Source organism: Megascapheus bottae, chromosome 12, assembly GCF_031878675.1.
Source record: "Megascapheus bottae isolate mThoBot1 chromosome 12, mThoBot2.hap1, whole genome shotgun sequence".
NCBI lineage: Eukaryota > Metazoa > Chordata > Mammalia > Rodentia > Geomyidae > Megascapheus > Megascapheus bottae.
The window spans coordinates 2,252,168-2,272,779 of record NC_143520.1 but is presented as its reverse complement, the minus strand read 5'-3'; the positions used below and the strand labels follow the sequence as shown (position 1 = coordinate 2,272,779).

The window sequence follows — 20,612 nt, the reverse complement described above, 5'->3', positions numbered from 1 at the left end:
TTCAGGTTATGGAATTGCTATGATTTGAATAGTATAAAAGATGTTTGTGCTCATAAAGCTTTTGCTAAGAAATAGTCCAGACCAGACTGGCTTCCAGTTCCTGTGTGCTTGGATGTACTTATTGCTCACTGTTAATTTCAGATACTATAGATCTTATGAGTAGAGTTTAGTGGATAGTCCTGGTATATAGGGAGTTAGTGTAGGAAGAAGGTATTGTGGAGTAGTCAATTATAAACAGCAATTGAAATTATTAGGCCAGTGAAATCACCTTCAGAAATGTTAATGAAAACACAGAGTCCTTTGTGGAACACTATTAGAAGTGGTAAGTTGTGTGATACTGATCTGTGAGGTATGATCAAGGAAGAAGACTCTAGATGGGCAAAGGAAAGGTTGCAAGAGATCACAGGAATGTCAAAACAGGTCACGGACGCCAAAAGAAAAGAATTTTAAGGAGCAGGGAATTGTCAGTGTCATATGCTGGAAGTTTAAGTACAAATAGGATTAAGTTATGTTAGATTAAGATTCCAAAAGATCAAGAGTATCGAGGTAATGTTTTGGCTGTCTGAACAGTACCAGGATGATTGGCAAGATCAAGTGCCTTACCAAAAACGACATAAAGGAAGCTGAAAGGAAGGTGGATAATCTATTGTCTACGAAAAGTTAGTATTGTAAGAAGATGCACACCAACCATGTTCAATAAATTATCTTGGAAAGTCTCTGGTCACAAGGAATCAAGAAACCAGAATTGAATCTGATGGCCTCAAGGGTCAACTAAGGTGCAGAATAAATTTACATGTAGAAAATTCAAGCTGATTTCTGAGCATGGTGAGGGGAGAAAACAAACAAATAAAAATCCTGCCTGACTAATGTTCATGGCATAGACCATAACATGACCAGATGTGTACCATGATCCCAAAATGGCAGACTGTGATTGAGGCTGAAAAAGAATGAGCTGATGGGCACGAATCACCAATTCCAAGGATCTATATAAAATCTAGATTTTTTTTTCATAATGTCAAATTAAAGAGTCTTGCTTGTGAAGGAAAAAATAAACCTGAGAGATGCTATAACTCTGTAATATGGGAATATTTTGAGCATGTTTTAAGGCTTATGTACAGGAAAGAATGAAAAAAAAGAAAGCAAAAATTATAGAAAGAGTGAGATGCCAAAGAGGTAGGACTCTGTGTTACTGCAAGCATAGGGACTAGTATAAGCCTTTTAAAGGATGCAGGAAAAGATCATTTCTTTAATAAGAAGGCAAAAGGAAGGAGTATAGATGTAGGTAGGGTGTAGATTTGATGGAGAGATATATAGATTCTTATGTGGTGACTTATGGTAATTATGAAGAGATGGTAGAGTTGAAAGTTTTCAGAAGAGTGGGAAAGTTTGAAGGAACTGAGACAGAATGAAGGAAAGAGACCACTAGGAAAATAGAGTTGCTAAACACTGCTGCAAGTCCAGAGGATTTTCTCTTATTATTTATGGTAAGCATGAAATGCAAAACTGTCTTGCTTTTTTCTCCAGCAACACTTTGTGGTTTGGGTGTAAAATGAACTTTTTCCAGACAAGTGCAGGGCTTTGGACTGCTAACTGAAAGATTTTTAAAAAAATCAACAAACTTTAGCTTGCATTGAAGATAAAAATTTACATAATAAAGAGAAGTATTTTTCTAAGGAAAATAGCTTCTAACCAATGAATTTACTAGTCTGATATATATATATATATGTATGTATATATGTATGTACTTAATTTGTACTAGAATGACATTTTTACTTGTCACTTTACTGATTTGTGTTTAAATGGAGTTCTCCTTGGTTTGTTATTGTTATACGTATTACCATCTGGCAATGAGAAATAATGGCTTAAATTACATAAAGAATAGGAGGATGACAAATTGCATTTTTCTGTTGATACTAGGATTTGAATTCTGTGCTTCAAGCTCTTGCTTTTTTTTTTTTTTTTTGTCAGTCATGGGGCTTGAACTCTGGGCCTGGGTGTTATCCCTGAGCTCTTCAGCTCAAAGCTACTTGAACCACAGCTACCACTTGAACCACAGCACCATTTCCTGTTTTCTAGTAGTTAATTGGAGATAAGAGTCTAACAGTCTTCAGTGCTCAGGCAAGCTTTGAACTGTGATCCTCAGATCTCAGCCTCCTGCATAGCTAAGATTACATCAACGAGCTCTCATGCCCGGCTTTGTTTTGTTTTTACCTCAACACTGACACTCAACCACTTGAGCCACACCTTCCCTTCTGGTATTTTAGTGGTTAATTGGAGATAAGAATCTGATGGACCTACCTGTCAAGGCTGGCTTCAAACCTCTATCCTCAGACCTCAGCCTCCTGAATAACTGGGATAACAGGCATGGATCTTCAGTAATTTGCATACACTGGATTTCTTAATAGGCTTCTTATATACCAATATTTTAGGGGTTTTTTTTTTTTTTTTTGCCAGTCCTGGGCTTGAGCTCAGGGCCTGAGCACTGTCCTTGGACTTTCTCAAGGCTAGAGCTCTACCACTTGAGCCTCAGCACCACTTCTGGCTTTTTTCTATGTATGTGGTACCGAGGAATTGAACCCGGGTCTTAATGCATGCTAGGCAAGCACTTTAACCACTAGGCCAAACTCCCGGCCCTATACCAATATTTTAACAAAGGTATAATAAGTTTCAGAATCTTGCTTCTACTAACAAATTAGTATTCCACAGGGTAAAATAACAAATAGAAACTTTGTATTATCAAGTATTTTGTTTGTTTATTTTTTTATTTTTATTTTTTCTAAGTATGTGGTACCAAGGAATTGAACCTGGGTCTTTGTGCACGCTAGGCAAGCACTCTACCACTAGGCCAAACTCCCGGCCCTGTTTGTTTATTTTTTAATTAGCCACCTAACAAGGTACTATGGCTCCTTCCGATAATCCTAGCTACTCTGGAGGCTGAGATCTGGGGAGTTATATTCCAAGGCATTCCAGGTAGGAAAGCCCATGAGACCCTTATCTCCAACTAACCACCAGAAAATCAGATGTGCTTCTGTGTTCAACATGGTAGAGCACGAGCCTTGAACAAAAATGCTTAGGAACAGTGCCCAAAGTTAAAGACCCACAGCCGATGGAAAAAAAAAAAACACACGCACAATAAACTCACATCTTAATGATCTAGTAGTCCAAATTCAGCTCCATCCAGTGATGTGAAACAAGAAACTTAGAATATACTGTGGTCTCTGTACATACAACTGTGTTAATCAAGGCTTGAAGAAACTAAACTGAGTTTCTGAGCAGCAGTTTCTAGAAAAATGTTTGGAGTCTGCAGAAATGTATTGCACATTCTAAAGCAATGCCTTAGAATTTTGATTAACTATTGTAACCAGTAGGACTTCTTTGGTGGTGGTCTATTTCAGAAAGTCCTATAGGAACATAATTTTCATGTTTATAAATGGTGATAATAGTTACATTAGAATGAGGTGCTCCTTGAGTGCCTGGTGTGTGCCTAATAAAAACTTTGAAAATAGATACTATGTGTAACACAAAATGTTCCACACTATGCATAACAGCAAATTGTTGGAAACAGCTCACTTGCCCTTCAATGAAGAACCTACTTAAGAGACTACAGTAGACCCATACTGTGGAATACAGGGGGAAATCTCTGGACAAAAGGGCAAGATAGGGGTGCCAGGGCCTGGAACTAGGGAATAGGAGGACATCCGGGCAAGCTCCTCTCTCCCATGTCCCTTACTGCCCCTATCCCACGCATCCCTTTGGACAGTAGGAATTGTTCATTTTCCTTAAACATATTAATAGAAGGACGCTTTCAGAACTCCAATTTCGTAGATCACTACAGCTATCTTTTTAGCTTATTTCACTTTCTAAATCTCCCAGATTGAGTCAGCTGTAGAGCAAGAGTGAAAATTAGATCCTGGCAAAACTCTAAGTGTGAGGGTAGAGAAGGCAAGAGAGCAGGATAGATGGATACTCTAATATTAATGTATTAATAGATGAAAATACTGAGAAATATAGGAAAATACTGATTAGGTTAAACCTAAGACTTATGCTATGAAACAAGTAGAACAAATACAGTGAATTATTTTTATAACTATATTTATGTTTATTTGATCCATTTAGCTTTTGGTGCCCCTCTTCTCTCCTTTCTACCCATCCTCCCTTCTCCCTTCTTTTCTCTCTTCCTTCCTCTCCATTCCCCTTCTTTCACCTCTTTCCCTCTCTCTCCCTCTTAAAGTTTCAGGGCCTCATTAATGCTAGGTAAGCGCTGTACCACTAAGCTATGTACATAGCCTGATTCTTCTTTTTTTTTTGGGGGGGGGGTGATGGGGCTTGAACTCTGGGCCTGGGCGCTGTCCCCGAGCTCTTCAGCTCAAGGCTACCACCCTACCCTTGAGCCACAGCCCCACTTCCGGTTTCCTAGTGATTAATTGGAGGTAAGAGTCTTGCCTGGACTGGCTTTGAACCGTGATCCTCAGATCTCAGCCTCCTGAGCAGCTAGGATTACAGGTGTGAGCCACCACGTCAGGCTTAGCCCTTATTCTTCATTTTTTTTTTTTTTTTTGCCAGTCCTGGGCTTGAGCTCAGGGCCTGAGCACTGTCCTTGGACTTTCTCAAGGTTAGAGCTCTACCACTTGAGCCTCAGCACCACTTCTGGCTTTTTTCTATGTATGTGGTACCGAGGAATCGAACCCAGGTCTTCATGCATGCTAGGCAAGCACTTTAACCTCTAGGCCAAACTCCCGGCCCCGGCCCTTATTCTTCTTAATGGATTTGTTTGTTTGCTATTGAGACAGAGTCTTCCATGTAGTCTAGAATACCTGGCTCAATTGACATCCCTCTCTCAACCTCCAAGTACCTGGGCTGCCGGTGTCCATCTCCCACCCTGTGGGATTACTCAGTAAACTTCCTCTAAGTCACCTTTGCAAAGGAGCTCCAAAAAGAGATGAAGTGAACATGTCTTTACTCTCGCAACCTCCCTGCCTAGCCAGACGAATTCATCAGAATCTTTGGAGCTGTGGCTCTGTGGATTAATAGTTTCTAAAAGCTCACCGGATGATTCTTTTGCTCAGCCACACTCAAGAACCATTTTACTCGTAAAGAACATGATGGGAAATAGCAAAATAATTGAAAGAGGAGTCATATACCACTGATATATTTCTCTTGCATAAGTTTTCATATGAATATTCACTGAGGTAGGCAACATATGTGTAAAGTACTTTCTGCTAGGCTTGCAGTGCTTATAGTAGAAGCTCTTGGAGTATCTAGGGCAGTGAAGGAGACCACATAAAGGCTAGGCGACCATGTAAGTTAGAGGAGCAAACGTAGAAGTGATAAATGTACAGAGGGAACGCTGCTGGTAAGGGGGCAAGGCAGTCTGAGAAAGCTTCCAGGAGGAAGTTTCATTCAAGGGAGCCATGTTGAAGTTTCATCTTCTTTTTATAGATACCAATATCACAGCTTCTTTTTATATAACCTAACTGAAAAGACTTAGAAAAAAAATCATCTCTTTTCGTTCTCTTCAAGGTGACTCATATTCTCAATGTTGCGTGTGGAATTGAAAATGCTTTCCTGAGTGAGTTTACATATAAGAACATTTCTATATTGGATTTGCCTGAGACAAATATCCTGTCTTATTTTCCAGAATGTTTTGAATTTATTGAACAAGCAAAAATGAAGGTAAGCTTCATTTTCATCCACACTTCTTTAAAAGGATTTTCTTCTGAAAATATTGGTCAGTTACCAATTTTTATTCTCTTAGCCATTAATCTATGAAAAATCACTGTGAAAATTTTCCTGCAAAAGTGTTCATTAATTCCTTCAGTTCTTTTAGTTCTATACTTGTTCTTAATGAGAAATTTACTTTTTTACATTAATTCAGTTTCTGTTCTTATCCCTTTTTGAAATAGGTTAGGAGATAAAATTTCCTACTTGCTGAAATTCCCTATGTAAATATGTGTTTAGATTTCTGTTTAGGGCATATAATCATTTTCCCTCTGAATTATTTGTAACATAACAATATGGACCAGAATATAGAGACTGCTTTTTGCCTTGTTTAATACTTTCATGATGATTTAGTATGCATTCTTTTGTTCTTCTTCCCAGTCCTGGGCCTTAAACTCAGGGCCTGGGCACTGTCCTTGGACTTTCTCAAGGCTAGAGATCTACCCCTTGAGCCACAGCACCACTTCCAGCTTTTTTCTATGTATATGGTACCAAAGAATCAAACCTGGTTCCGTGTGCATGGTAGTCAAACACTCTACTACTAGGCCAAACTCCCGGCCTCAAGTATGCATTCTTCTTAATGACTGAGGTAGGGATTATGTATTTATGCATTTTTTCACTATCTTTGGTTTTTTTAATTTTATTTTTTATTAAAGAATTTATTAACATTGATTTTTACATCATATTTCAAATGACAAGTTTAACAAACAAGTGTTCAAGAAGGGAATCTCTATATACAATCATTGGCACTTAAAAACTAATCAAAACTTAATCAAAATTAGGCTAAGGGTTTGTATGTCATAGATACATATTAGTTTATGAAATAAAACATTATGTCTATAGAGTATTTATGCATTTTAAGAATAATTTTGAAATGTGAAAGTCTCTCTGGGGACTAAATGTCCATTGCTTTACTTTGGTTGTATGAAATGGCTAACCAGAAGCTGTTGGTTAGATTTTGTGTCTTAAGAGGACAGACAATATATTTCAGTCTTGGTGTTGAAGCTATTTCAACACTGACAGAGCTGTCAAGTAGGCTGTTATCAATAAGTATGCTTTGAAATGGTATCATTTTAGTAAATCTTATAAAGTTTATAAAATAGATGGATGAGGGAAGCAAAAGCCGTTACAAAGAGAAATATACCCCTTGGAACTCCTAGAAAGGACAGGTCTCAATCCAGTTTGAGTTCTAATCTCATGGATTCATTTCTACTTCCTTTCTTTTCCTTTTTCTCCCCTTTTCTCTCTTTGGCTTAATATTAGCCATTCTGTTATGTAGTGAAAAATGTGATATGCTATAGCCAGATATGGGGGTGCACACCTGTAATCCTAACTCTCAGGAGGTGGAGGCAACAGTATTAAGAGTTTGAGGACAGCCTGGGAGACAAAGTGAGAACTGGTTCACCTAAATCTACATCTATGTATCTAGGTATCTCTCCTCTCTGTCTATCTATCCATCCATCTATCTACATATTATAAATGGCAACATTGCAATGCACCAGGTAATAGAGTGAAATGGTATGCTTCTGAGTTAGTTTTTCCTCAAAGGAGATATACATTATGCTTGAAGTAGTAAATATCATCTATTCATACTAAAATGAGAAGGGATATACATGCTGCAAGTAAAAATTGGAGAAGAGAACAGTATCTAAAACAGAAGAATTGGATATTGAGTAACAAGTTCTGGAATTTAAAAATATTTTAATATTAAGTTTGCCTTGATTTGGACCACTAGTTATTTAGTTCTTAGCTTGGATTTCTTAAAAACAGAGTCAAGGACTATGACCTGTTGCTTAATTCAAAAGGTTACCATTCCTAGGTAGTAACAGTAATAAGGCAACAAACTAAAGTAGGAATTTCATAGCATTCTACATTGCTACATCTACATCTCTGTTACTATGTTCACATGCACAAATATACTACCATATGCCCGCATCTGTATCTACATCACTGTTGGTTCACAATGAAATGGAAATGGTGATTTGAAGTTTTAGGGCATCATATTTCCTCACCGAAATGCACAATAGAATTCACTCATCAGTTTTTTTTTTTTGCCAGTCCGGGGGCTTGAACTCAGGGCCTGAGCACTGTCCGTGGGCTTTTTCAAGGATAAAGCTCTACCACTTAAGCCAGAGCATCACTTCTGGCTTTTACTATGTTTGTGGTATCAAGGAATTGAACCCAAGTCTTCATACATGCTAGGCAAGCACTCTACCACTACTCCAAACTCCCGGCCCTACTCATCAAAAATTTATGAAATCCTTAATATGTGTCAAGAATTGGACTCAAAGATAGAGGGATAAGATATTCCTGCCCTCCCCTCATTTAGAGAGAGATAGTCTTAGTATTGAAGCCAAAGGACAACAGCAAGTAAAAAGGAAAAATTTGCTTTATATATTTTTTTCAACTTTTTTTATTTGTTCTTTTCTTTTTTTTTTGCATTTTTTATTGTAATTAGTAAAAGGGTTACATGATATTTGCCAGATAGAAGGTGCATTAATTCACATGCATTGATACCCTTTCACATGTCTTGGTATTTGTTCTTTTCTTGCAATTGAAATACTCTTGGATGACATCCTTGGCCTTAACCACTACACAGCTGCAACCAACCACTTTACAGGGTTTCCCCTCTCCATCAATTTTGCGGAGGCTTACCCACTCCCCCAGTTTTTTATACCTTAATAAGGTTGATTTGGTGCTCAGCGCAAAGGGTCTCCACCAACTTGACACACATGGGTTCATTGCAATTGGATGCAAGCACACAAAGATGTGCTTGGCGTTTGTCTAAGGCTTTGGCAGCTTCACGGATTCCACATGCTGGGCCATCGTGGATGAGGGCGGTGTTAACGTCCATTGCACCTGCAGCAGCAATGCCTTCCTCCGCCATGGGGTGAGGTAAGGGTGAAGCCGAAGCTTGAGCGGCAGCAGGGAAAGAAAGAGCTGCTTTATAATTTTTTTTTTAAGATCACTATTTTGAGTTTGGGAAAGGGAATATAAAGATAACTTTCTGGAAATATTTTCCAGGCTTACATGATACCCAGGAATAATAACATAGAAAGTAGATAAATCAAAAGTCATAAAAGCCAGGTATCATGATGAATACCTATGATCCTAGCACTCAGACAGCAGACAGAAAAAGAGTGCTTGTTCTGGACTACCTAGTAAGATCCTATTTCTCTCTCTCTGTCTCTCTGTCTTTCTGTCTCTGTCTGTCTGTCTGTCTGTCTGTCTGTCTGTCACACACACACACACACACACACACACACACACGCACGCACGCACGCACGCACGCACGCACGCACGCACGCACCAGAACTGTTATATAAAGCAAGTAGTAAAGGAGAAGAAAAATTACAAGGTTTCTCTGAAGCGTATGATTAACTTGTTTTGAGCTAATTGAAATACATTTATAATTTCCAAGCTAGTATAATAAATTTTTTCCCTTTTTAAAATTGTTATTATGGAGGTGATATATAGAGAGGGTACAGTTACATAAGTCAGGTAATGAGTACATTTAGGGTGGCAGTGTCACACCTTCCATCCTCCTCTGTCCCCACAAACAAGTTGTATAGTTCATTTTTGCCATAGTGGCTAGTTAGTTCTCCTGCTGCATTTGTTCACCCTTTGTCCCTCCATTTTTGTGATCTCCCCTTTGCCCTCCCCCAAATACATAAATGAACAAACAAGACAAAAATAAAAGATAACAACAAAAACAGCTAACAAAACCTCTATTGTTGCCATTTCCTGGATACAATACAGTTTCTAAACATCATGTTTTTAAAATGAGTTGCTGTTACAATGATAAAAGTGAATATAGAAACTGCTGTTTTGCTTTCCTTGTGCAGAAAAAGTTTGAATGTGAATCATAAATACCTGTTAGAAAATAATTAAGATTTTCTTTCTCGATGTGATCATTTTCAAAATTATTAACTAATTTTGTTTTTTATCATTCTTGAAAAAAAGATGCACTTGCCAATTTGTTACAAGGGATCAAAGAGCAGAATTGTGTAAATTGATACATAAATGTGAGAAAACTGCCTTGCAAACAGAAAATAAGCTGAGTTATAGCAATAATATTGTGTGCTTTGGGTAAAGGATTTCAGTAATGGTCTTTTGTAGTTGTTGTTGTTGTTTTTTTAATGGTATTTTTTGGGGGGGTCTTTTCTTTTTTGGCACTGGGGATTGAACCCAGGACCTTGCACTTGGTAGACAAGCGCTTTGCCACTGAGCTACATCCAGCCCAGTAATGGTCTTTTTTCTTCTTCATCTCCCCCTATTCTTTTCCTTTGTTGTTTGCAAATGTAGAGGTGCTTCCAGTTCACCACATTTCATTTAGATCATTAACTTTTCAAAAGCCTGAGACAGACCAAGGTCTATCGGTGCCATCCCATCAGATCTGTTATGTTCATTATTCATGCACTATTTCCCCCATCAGCATTGGTCTGCACTGTGTCTCTTCACTTGGAAAATATTATTTTCAAGTTACCTGAAACATTTTTCATTTATTCACCTTGTGTTAGTGTCTGATTACCTTTTCTACTTCATGTTGTCATGAGCTGTTCATGATCTCACCATTTTACTAACTTATAAACTTAAACATTTTTATGTTACTAACTTCTAAAATAAAGTAATCCAATGGGAGAAAAAATATTACCTTGTTCATGTGTGTGTATGTATGTGTGTGTGGGGGGTGTATGTACACACACACACACACACACACACACGTGAGTGCGTGCACCAGTACTAGAACTGCAACTTAGGGCCTAAGTACTATGTTTCCTTTCTCTTTTTCTTTTTCTCAAGGCTAAAACTAACAGTTGAGCCATTGTTCTGCTTTTGGCTTTCTTTTCCTTGATGTTGTTGTGTTTTGTTATTGTTTTTCCCTAGTTAGAGATAAATCTCACAGACTTTCTACCTGGGATAGCCTCAACCCTCAATCCTCAGATATCAGGTCTCTCTCTTTTTTTTTTTTTTTTTTTTTTTGCCAGTCCTGGGCTTGAGCTCAGGGCCTGAGCACTGTCCTTGGACGTTCTCAAGGCTAGAGCTCTACCACTTGAGCCTCAGCACCACTTCTGGCTTTTTTCTATGTATGTGGTACTGAGGAATCGAACCCGGGTCTTCATGCATGCTAGGCAAGCACTTTAACCACTAGGCCAAACTCCTGGCCCTCTTTTTTTTTTTTTTTGTGGGTCATGGGGCTTGAACTCTGGGCCTGGGTGCTGTCCCTGAGCTCTCAGCTCAAGGCTACTGCCCTACCCTTGAACCACAGCCCCACTTCTTTGTTTTCTGGTAATTAAACGGAAATAAGAGTCTCATATTCTTTAGTGCTGGGTTGGCTTTGAACCACAATCCACAGATCTCAGTCTCCTGAGTAGCTAGGATTACAGGCATGAGCCACTGCCACCAGGAAGATCTCAGGTTTCTGATTAAGCCAGATTCCAGATATTGGCTACCAGTTTTTTCTTTTTTTTAATGTAAATGCTTTTATTTGAAGTACTGCATTGCTACCAGATTACATCACTTTTCCAGAGTTAAGAGTAACAATGATCTTACGAACTAGAGCAAACAGCTTGACAAAGCAAGAGTACCTTAAGTATTACATAGTTTTTACTTTTTAGTGACCACATCTTCTTGGTATAAGTACAAAACTAAAACATATATTGTATACTTAGCATACTTAATCTACAGAATCCCATCTAAGTTCTGAGCTCACTCTCTTCTCAAACATGTCATATTCCACAGCATTTTAAACTTAAAGAAAGGGTTTGATGATAAAGATTTCAAAACTAGTAAGTATTGAACTGACCCAAGACAAAATGTTTTTTTGAGCTTGGGTATATGCAGGAAGATGCAAATTTTGGTAACATTTTTTCCTCTACCTATAACAATATATTTTTTTACTTATTCACTTGAAGACCCCCTTTTAAAAAGTAGTGCTTGTTGAATGTCATAAAAATATTCTTAAAAGTACAAAAAAGGATCATATAGAAAGAATATTGTAAAAAGATACTGATTTTAAGAATAAAATAAGAAAAGCTTCTATTACATTCTGTGCAGCCAGTTACTTGGACAAATCTTCAGTACTACCAAGTAACCAAGGACCGCTTCCATCTATATACCTCTGCCCGTAGTTCTTGAATAAGAGTTAGCGGACAAGATGGAAAATAACAATATTCCTATGCAACCAACTAAGCAAATCTCAAGAGATGGGCATTCTAACAGAGGATAGATACAGGGAGAAATACAAACAGCAATAAGATGTCAAGGGCAGCATTTCAAGAAGACAAGAAAATATTTTGATGTATGTACACACTTTTATTAGGTATGCCTGACAGATTCAACTCTATGGGGGAAAAAGAAGCTATTTTTCTGAAAACTCCACTCCGGGCTCTTATAGTGAGCTACTCTTCTTAATGGAAACTAAAAGTACTTTAGATGACCAAGAATTCCTCAAGCCTTGAGCACTTCACTTGGAAATAGCTGACTTACTAATAATCATGTACCTGGGAACATGGTTGTTTATTGAGATGTGTTGTTTTTCACTCTCTTCAGGTTTTTTTTTTTTTTTTTTGGCTGATTATTTATTTATTTATTTTTTGCCAGTCCTGGGCTTGAGCTCAGGGCCTGAGCACTGTCCTTGGACTTTCTCAAGGCTAGAGTTCTACCACTTGAGCCTCAGCACCACTTCGGGCTTTTTTCTATGTATGTGGTACCAAGGAATCGAACCCGGGTCTTTGTGCATGCTAAGCAAGCACTTTAACCACTAGGCCAATCTCCCAGCCCCTATTTATTTATTTTTGTCAGTCATAGGCCTTGAACTCTGGGCTTGAGCTGTGTCCCTGAGCTCTTCAGCTCAAAGCAATCATTCTACCACTCTGAGCCACAGCACCACATCAGTTTTCTAGTGATTAATTGCAGATAATTGTCTCACTAGACTTTCATGCCTAAGCTGGCTTTGAACCATGATCCTTAGATCTCAGCCTCTTGAATAATTAGGATTACTTGTGAGAGCCACTGGTGGCTGGCTTTCTTGCTGATGTTTATACATAGATGTCCATGCCAGTGGCATTAATTTCCTTATGCGAATACTTTGTATACTTGGAATATTTCTGTCTTTCTGTTTAGTTTGTGGCTATGTCTTATGTTTCCATATGTATATTCCAGGGGTTTTTTCTATCATTCATATACATTATGCTATTAAGTTGACATGCTCAATAGAAACTACAGCTTTTATAATTTTATTACACTTTACTAGATTACTCCTATTTTATTAATGATACTGTTTTACAATTCCAAATATATCATCCTAGCATTTCAATCGTAGGATATAGTAATTGATTTATTTTCCCATTCATTAGTTGCAATGAGTTATATTTGAAAAATAAATTAAGTCTAATAAATAGATAAAATGGAACTTTGCTTCATGCCTAAGATTATGCGTAGTTGATTTAATAACCGTAAATGAAGAATTCATCACTTGGTTTGATTTTCTTGCAGGGTGGTGTGGTTCTTGTTCATTGTAATGCAGGCGTTTCCAGGGCTGCCACAATTGTAATAGGCTTCCTGATGCATTCTGAAGAAATCTCCTTTACTGGTGCATTTTCTTTGGTGAAAAATGCAAGACCTTCTATATGTCCAAATTCTGGCTTCATGGAGCAACTTCGTACCTATCAAGAGTGCAAGGAAAGCAATCTGTATGACGACACACCAGAACTGGGAAAGAACAATAGCTCATGAGTTTCATTCTAACAGATGATGGACAAATGCAATTTTTGATATTGGCAGCCATCTTTCCTCTTTTTGGGAGAGTAAACAAGTAAACTTGTTATTAACAAGTGGAAATAAGGGCCAATTTGATTTTTCTGAACTAGTGTTTGAATACATTTAAAAACTATACTGCTTTCTCTTTGTTGTTACAATGTTTGTGTATCTCTTTTATTTATTTATTTTGCCAGTCCTGGGCTTGAACTCAGGGCTGAGCACTGTCCTTGGGCTTTCTCAAGGCTAGATCTCTACCACCTGAGCCACAGCACCCCTTCTAGCTTTTTCTATGTATGCAGTACCAAGGAATTGAACCTGGGTCTTCGTGCATGCTAGGCAAGCACTCTACCACTAGGCTATGCTCCTGGCCGCTCTTTGATTTTTATAGAAGAAAAAAGCTTACATTTTAAGGCTATATTACAGAAAGAATAGATCAGTTAATGAGGAATTTTAGCATTTTGTATCCCAGCATCTGAGTTCATGAACCAAAAACCTTGAAGTGCCACTTGATTTCTATTTGAGGGGAATACATTTTTTGATAAAGAATTTTAAAGTTAAAATATGACTACTCCAGGAGTATATCAGAATTTTAAGATTTATTTAACATATAGTGGTTACAGTAGTTAGAAAAGTTTTAAATTTCCTTGTGAATACATGTCCACATTTCATTTTGGTTTTTAAAATTCTATTTCTTTCATTTTTAAAAATTTTTGAAGTATTTGTGTAGATGCTCTCTCATATTACTATGAACTTATTATTTATCATATTCCTTTATGTTTTGGGCCTGTGTTCCAATAGAATGTTTAGCATTCTATTGTCGGATTTTTTTTTTTTCCAGTCCTGGGCTTGGGCTCAGGGCCTGAGCACTGTCCCTGGATTTTCTCAAGGCTAGGGCTCTACCACTTGAGCCTCAGCACCACTTCCGGCTTTTTTCTATGTATGTGGTACCGAGGGATCAAACCCGGGTCTTCGTGCATGCCAGGCAAGCACTTTAACCACTAGGCCAAACTCCCAGTCCCTCGGATTTTTTTTTCTTTTGGTTTCCTAAGGCCTATGGGAAAATGTTTAATATGGAAATACCTTTGTGTGTATGTGTATTTTGTGTTACCAAGGATTGAATGAATTCAGAGTCTCACTCTACCTGAGTCATACTTCCAGTCTTTCAGGTTTTTGTTTTGTTTTGTTTTCAAATAAAATATCTTCCTTTGCCAGGATTGCCCGTGAATCACTATCTTCCTGCCTTTTACTTCTGAGTAGCTGGGACTACAAAGATGCACCACTGGGCCTACTTTTATTATTTTTGGGGAAGAACTTCGTTATTATGATATTATATATTTAGATTATATAATATTATAGTATTCTATAATATGGTATAAATGAAAAACATTCATATCACATATGAGTCTGTGTTGAGTGAGGTAAAATATTTCATGTAGTTTTTGTTTAATCTATTTTAAAAATAGATTTTCTATCCAGGTATCAATGACTCACCTCTGTAATCCTAGCTCCTTAGGAGTCTTGAAATCTGGATTGTGGTTCAAAGGTAACCTAGGCAAGAAGGTCCCTGAGAGTCTATCTCCAATAATCACCAAAAAGCTGGAAGTACAGATATGGTTCAAGTGGCAAAGCACTGGCCTTGAGCGAAAGAGATAAGGGACAGCACATAGGCCTGAGTTCAAGCCCCAGTACCAGCATAAAAAGCAATCTGTGAATAGATTTTCTACTAGTGTCGAAAGAGTGTGAGTCCCTGAGTTCAAGTACAAGTACCCCCCCACAAATACACAAATGATTTTTAAAAATTTCCATTAAATAATGTTGGTTGTTATTATAAAAGTGATGTACAGAGGAGTTACTGTTTCTTAAGTCAGACAATGAGTATATTTCTTTTTGGACAATTGCTTCCATTGCTGTTTCCCAGTTTTTCCCTCCTGTCCCTGCCCACATGTTGTATGTATAGTTTGTTTTCAACTGAGTATCACTGCTGCATTTGTTCACTCTTTTTCCCTTCATTATCCTTCCCCCACTCCCACAAAAAGGACAATAAAACCAAGAAACAAGACAAAAAAAAAAAAAAAAAAGGAAAAGGACTGACTCCATTTCCTGGAGTTAATTTCAATAAATTTTATCAAACCCATGAAGGCATTGCAACTCCTTGAGTATCCTTTAGTCTTTATAAGGCTTTCTAACTATGATTTAGTATATAGGATTGTAATTACATATAATTGAAACTGTAAAACTGAAAATATCTAGGTCTTTTGAAAGTATCTATTTTGTTCTCGAGGTTTTTTTTAGGAAATAATTTAGACCAGTATACTAACTCAAGAAAAAGATTTCAGAGGAAATGGAGTATTAGTATTAAATGCTTACTGAAAATATCTTCCTACAACTTTGATGGGGACATAAAAATGTGTGTGCATACTCTAAGGAACCTTTGATTCTAATGTATAATGTTAATGTCTTAGGGAACCTACCATAACTTGTTAACATGGATAATTTTAGTTTTTCAAATGTATATAGAAAAAAGGTCCTTTCTGGAAATATTATTGAATTTTCCATATATAAATATAATATTTAGATGATACCTATTTTGTTAGTTTAGTGAAGAATTACCTTTATCAGTAAAACCACAGTACATTTAAATGTAACAAAAGTATAGCATGATGATACATTTTAATTTTTCAACATGACTCTGAATCTTTTATTTTCCTGCCTAAAGGATTCTCTCTCAAGAGACTTGGTCATCCAGTAGTTATGTAGCAGTTTAAACTAGATTTTGAGGTTTTATGTTGTTGAAATACATACAATAGCTTTTTTTTATTCTGTATATGTGTGGTTTGTTTCCATTGCCATGTTTTAAAAAATAACATAGCTAACATTTTTCTATTTCAAGTATAGCTTTGATTGGTTTTGTATACTTATTCATAATGTTCCCTTTGTTGTTTGTAGGTATTGCATACCTTAATAAATATATATTTCTCCTGTTAATGTATTTCATTCAGGATGAAATACCTTGTTTTATTTGTTATTGCATTCTAAGTTAAAAACTAGTTGGAATGACATGGATCAAGATGCTTTGTACTCATAATCTGACTTGTTGAATTGAGACCCTTTTGTACAGCTCCTTAAAATAAAAAAGGAAATGAAATAGAAATGTGTGGGGAAGAAGCAAAAACCATGTATTTTAGAGTCTATGTTCAATATATGGTGAATTGAAAAACTAAAGTAAGGTTTTAATACTGGTGAAGTTGAAGAAATTGTCAATGAAAACTACATGGAAAGTTTAAAGTACTTTTAGTCAAAATAAACTGATGGATGTTCTGTGCATGATTGTTTTGAAACTATATGGACACAGATTGGCACCTACCACCACACTTGCTTGTTGTTAATTCTTTTTTTTTTTTCCAGTCCTGGGGCTTGAACTCAGGGCCTGAGCACTGTCCTTGGACACTTTTTTGCTCAAGTCTAGTGCTCCGCCGCCACGTGAGCCACAGTGCTACTTTCAGCTTTTTCAGTAATTGAACCTGGGTCTTTGTGCATGCTAGGCATAAAGCCCATGCTTCTGGACCATTTGTTGTTAATTCTTTGACCTCATTTGGTAGTTTTTTTTTGTTGGTGGTGTTGCCAGGTAGTAGGTGCTTTATTTCTCACACATTGATACCCCTTCTCATGTTTTTGTCCCCATTTCCCTCTCCCCACCCCCTCCCAATCATCTTGTTTCCCCCTTCCCTTTCCTATTTCAAATAAACAAATAAATATACAATATGCCAAGTAACAAAGTCAGATACTGTAACAATATGAGATTAAGCAAAGGGCAACAAAGGAGAAGAGAAATAACAGTACATTAAGAACAACAGTCACACAAGATAAAGCTTTTGCTTTCATATCCTGAAGGTCTTTTCATTTAGCCTCATCCTATATGGCCTTATGTAATTAAGTTTGACACTATTTTAATCCCTAACACTTTTTACAAGATAAAGCTTTTGCTTTCATATCCTGGAGATCCTTTCATTTAGCCTCATCCTATATGGCCTTATGTATTTAGGTTTTACGCTATTTTAATCCCTAACACTTTTTACATTCCCATTTTTTATTGCATACATGAACATAGTTTTTGCATAATAAATTGTTGTTTTCCATCAAAGCTGAGACTTGACATAATTGTAATGTTATATATTATAAGCATTCAAAAATGTATGCATTCAAAGCAAGCATTGAAAAATGGTTGGTAAGATATTGACAGTGTATCTGGAGGAAGGAAGGACTAGACCCAAGTTAAAACAATTAGAAAAGAATGATATTGGGAATGTAATTAGAGATTTCCTCCTTGAACAATTGTTTGTTAAACTTGTCATTTAAAATATGATGTAAACATAAGCCATATAATTAATGATTGCTGTCCTTAATGTACTATGTTATCTCTCATCACTTCTACTGTCCCTTGGTTATTTCATATTGTTACACTATCTCACTTTGTTATGTGATATATCGGATATAATTGTATTTGGTTATCTGAAATTGGATAGGGAAGGGGGGGAAACAAGATGAGGGGTGGGGGAGGGAGGAAGGGAAATGGGGACCATGACATGTGAAAGGGTATCAATGTGTGGGAATTAAGGCACCATTTATCTAGCAAATATGTAACCTTTCTATTAATTACAATAAAAATATATTAAAAATAAATAAATAAAAACGCAAAAAAAAAAAAAAGAATGATATTGGGGCCGGCAGTTTGGCCTAGTGGTAGAGTGCTTGCCTAGCATGCACGAAGACTGGGTTCGATTCCTCGGTACCACATACGTAGCAAAAAGTCAGAAATGGTGCTCTGGCTCAAGTGGTAGAGCCCTAGCCTTGAGAAAATCCAGGGACAGTGCTCAGACCCTGAGCCCAAGCCCAGGACTGGCAAAAAAAAACAAAAAAACAAAAAAACGATATTAATGAAATTCCTAGGGTCATCAAGGAAAAATTTGAAAACATTCTAATAAATTGAAAATCTATTTCTAGACACATATGAATCAAGAAGGCCTTAACCATGTAAACAGATATATAATGAGCAGTAAAACTGAAGCAGTCATAATTTCTCAAAAAGGAAATGTGCCAAAGACAGGCATCAGTGGCTCATGCCTGAAATTTTAGCTACTCAGGAGACTGAGATCTGAGGATCATGATTTGAAGCCAGCCAGGACAGCAAAGTCAGTGAAATTCATCTCCAATGAACTACAAAAACAATCTAGAAGTGAAGCTGTAACTTAAGTGATAAAACACTGGCCTTGGGTAAAAAAACCTAAGGGACAGACCGGAATTTTAGTTTAAGCCTCAGTACTGGCAGAACAACAACAGAAAAAGAAAGAAAGAACAAAAGAAAAATACGTGGTTTCAGTTTATTATTAGAGCTCGATAATAGAAATAACAAGTAATGGGACTTGTATTTTTTTCAGGATGATCCTTCTACCTTAAAGATCATGAAGGCATCTTAGAGATCCTTGTCCTTTGGCACTGAGAAGTCAGAGAAGTCAGAGCATCTCCATGTGCTTTCTGTGTGACATCACAATCGAAGTGAATGACAGTCCATGGTAAATACTATCTGCCAACCAGAGAGATGAGGCAGCATCGATGGTAAAGGCTCCCTTTCCTTCAACTTTCTGAAGATGACAGACTCCATCTTTTTCTAGTCTTACTGAAGGTGAATATCTTTTCTTCATTTTAATTTTTTAATTCTTTGGTTTTTTTATCCAACAAACAATTTGATTTTATATTTATATATAAATATCACATTCATAGACATTTATAAATAGGTTGATACACATTCAGTATATATGACATACAGTTACAAATGCATCAAGGTTAGTGAAACTTTGAGACTATATATTTCTGATTTTTTTCAAAGTTTGCTGGAGTTTAGAAAAAAGTTGAAATATATATTGCGAAGAATAAATTTTTAGGTTGAATTCCAAGGTTATTCATCTAAGCTTTCTTCTACTGTTGGAAGACAGATTAGTCAACAGAACCCTGACTCAATGGGACTTATCATCTTCCTCTTTTTTTTTTTTTTTAATCTCGCTAGTTCTGGGGCTTGAACTCAGGGCTTGGGCAAGTGTCCCTGGGCTTCTTTTGCTGAAGGTTAGCTCTCTATTACTTGAGCCATAGTGCCACCTCTGCCTTTTTTGTTTGTTTATATAGTATTGAGGAACCCAGGGCTTCATGCATGCTAGGCAAGCGCTCTACCCTATCCCTAGCCCTGTTCCTATGTTTTTCCACCAACCAGAGAAATTCTGTTGTATTTCCCAGGAATCTACCCTATGCTCTTAAAGGAATTTTCATCTAAGCTAAAAATCAGTAGTCTACAAACAGCACTTGGATGAAAAGTTATGTCATGGGAGGAGTTCATTTAGAGAACCGCTAATCCAGAATAGAAATAGAAGGACTGAATGCCTATTTGCTCATGCCTGGTATCCTAGCTACTCAGGAGGCTGAGGTCTGAGAATCAAGTTTCAAAGCCAGGCAGGAAAGTTTGAGAGACTCAGATCTCCAATTAACAACCAAAACAGCCAGAAGTGGGAGTGTGGCTAAAGTAAAACAGAAAAAATGCTTTGGGACAGCATCCAGACCTTGAGTTCAGGCCCCAGTACTGGCACAAAAGAAACAAAGAAATGGGGAACAGGTTCCATTCCGTGTGACATCTTATTCAGTGTGTTCAAAACAGAAAGTAGAAAAGCAAAGTGTTGAATGGTTATTAATATTCCTGTATATGGTGAGTAAGCAAGTTTGTAGTTTAACAATCAGAATTTTTGCGACTTTCTTATCAAGATAATACAAGTTTTAAAAATCTTAGAATTATAAGCACATCTTCACTTACAATAACAAGCACTCTGAGTAGAATACACCAAGTTTATAATTAAAACATTAAAATATTCAAAATGTAAATCAAGTACCTTATGTTAATTGTCATTTGTTCAATATTTTAGAGTTGATCATTAATTTGTTTTGTTTTTTTCCAGTCCTGGGCTTAAGCTCAGGGTCTGAGCACTGTCCTGGCTTTCTCAAGGCTAGAGCTCTACCACTGAGCCTCAGCACCACTTCCAGCTTTTTTTTTTTCCTATGTATGTGGTACCGAGGAATCGAACCCGGGTCTTTGT

The 20,612-nt window shown here is 37.0% G+C and overlaps 2 protein-coding genes and 1 pseudogene across 4 annotated transcripts in view; 2 read left to right on the top strand and 1 right to left on the bottom strand.

The window, feature by feature from the left end:
• Dusp19 (dual specificity phosphatase 19) overlaps window positions 1-13,557 on the top strand; it is a 33,547-nt gene extending 19,990 nt beyond the window's left edge. For both annotated transcript variants that reach the window (XM_090342511.1, XM_090342512.1), the window contains 2 exons: window positions 5,521-5,673; window positions 13,216-13,557. In XM_090342511.1, the coding sequence (XP_090198637.1) occupies window positions 5,521-5,673; window positions 13,216-13,455 (393 nt within the window). In that variant the 3' untranslated portion in view covers window positions 13,456-13,557. The remainder of the gene's footprint in view (window positions 1-5,520; window positions 5,674-13,215) is intronic.
• LOC150056097 (small ribosomal subunit protein eS12 pseudogene) lies at window positions 8,215-8,605 on the bottom strand (annotated as a pseudogene).
• A 5,432-nt stretch (window positions 13,558-18,989) lies between the features above and the next one.
• Window positions 18,990-20,612, top strand: part of Nup35 (nucleoporin 35) — an 82,597-nt gene continuing 80,974 nt past the window's right edge. Inside the window, exon 1 of one of the 2 annotated variants that reach the window (XM_090342508.1) lies at window positions 18,990-19,159. The gene's annotated coding sequence lies outside the window, so the exon portion shown is untranslated. The remainder of the gene's footprint in view (window positions 19,160-20,612) is intronic. The other variant, XM_090342507.1, reaches the window with a different exon arrangement.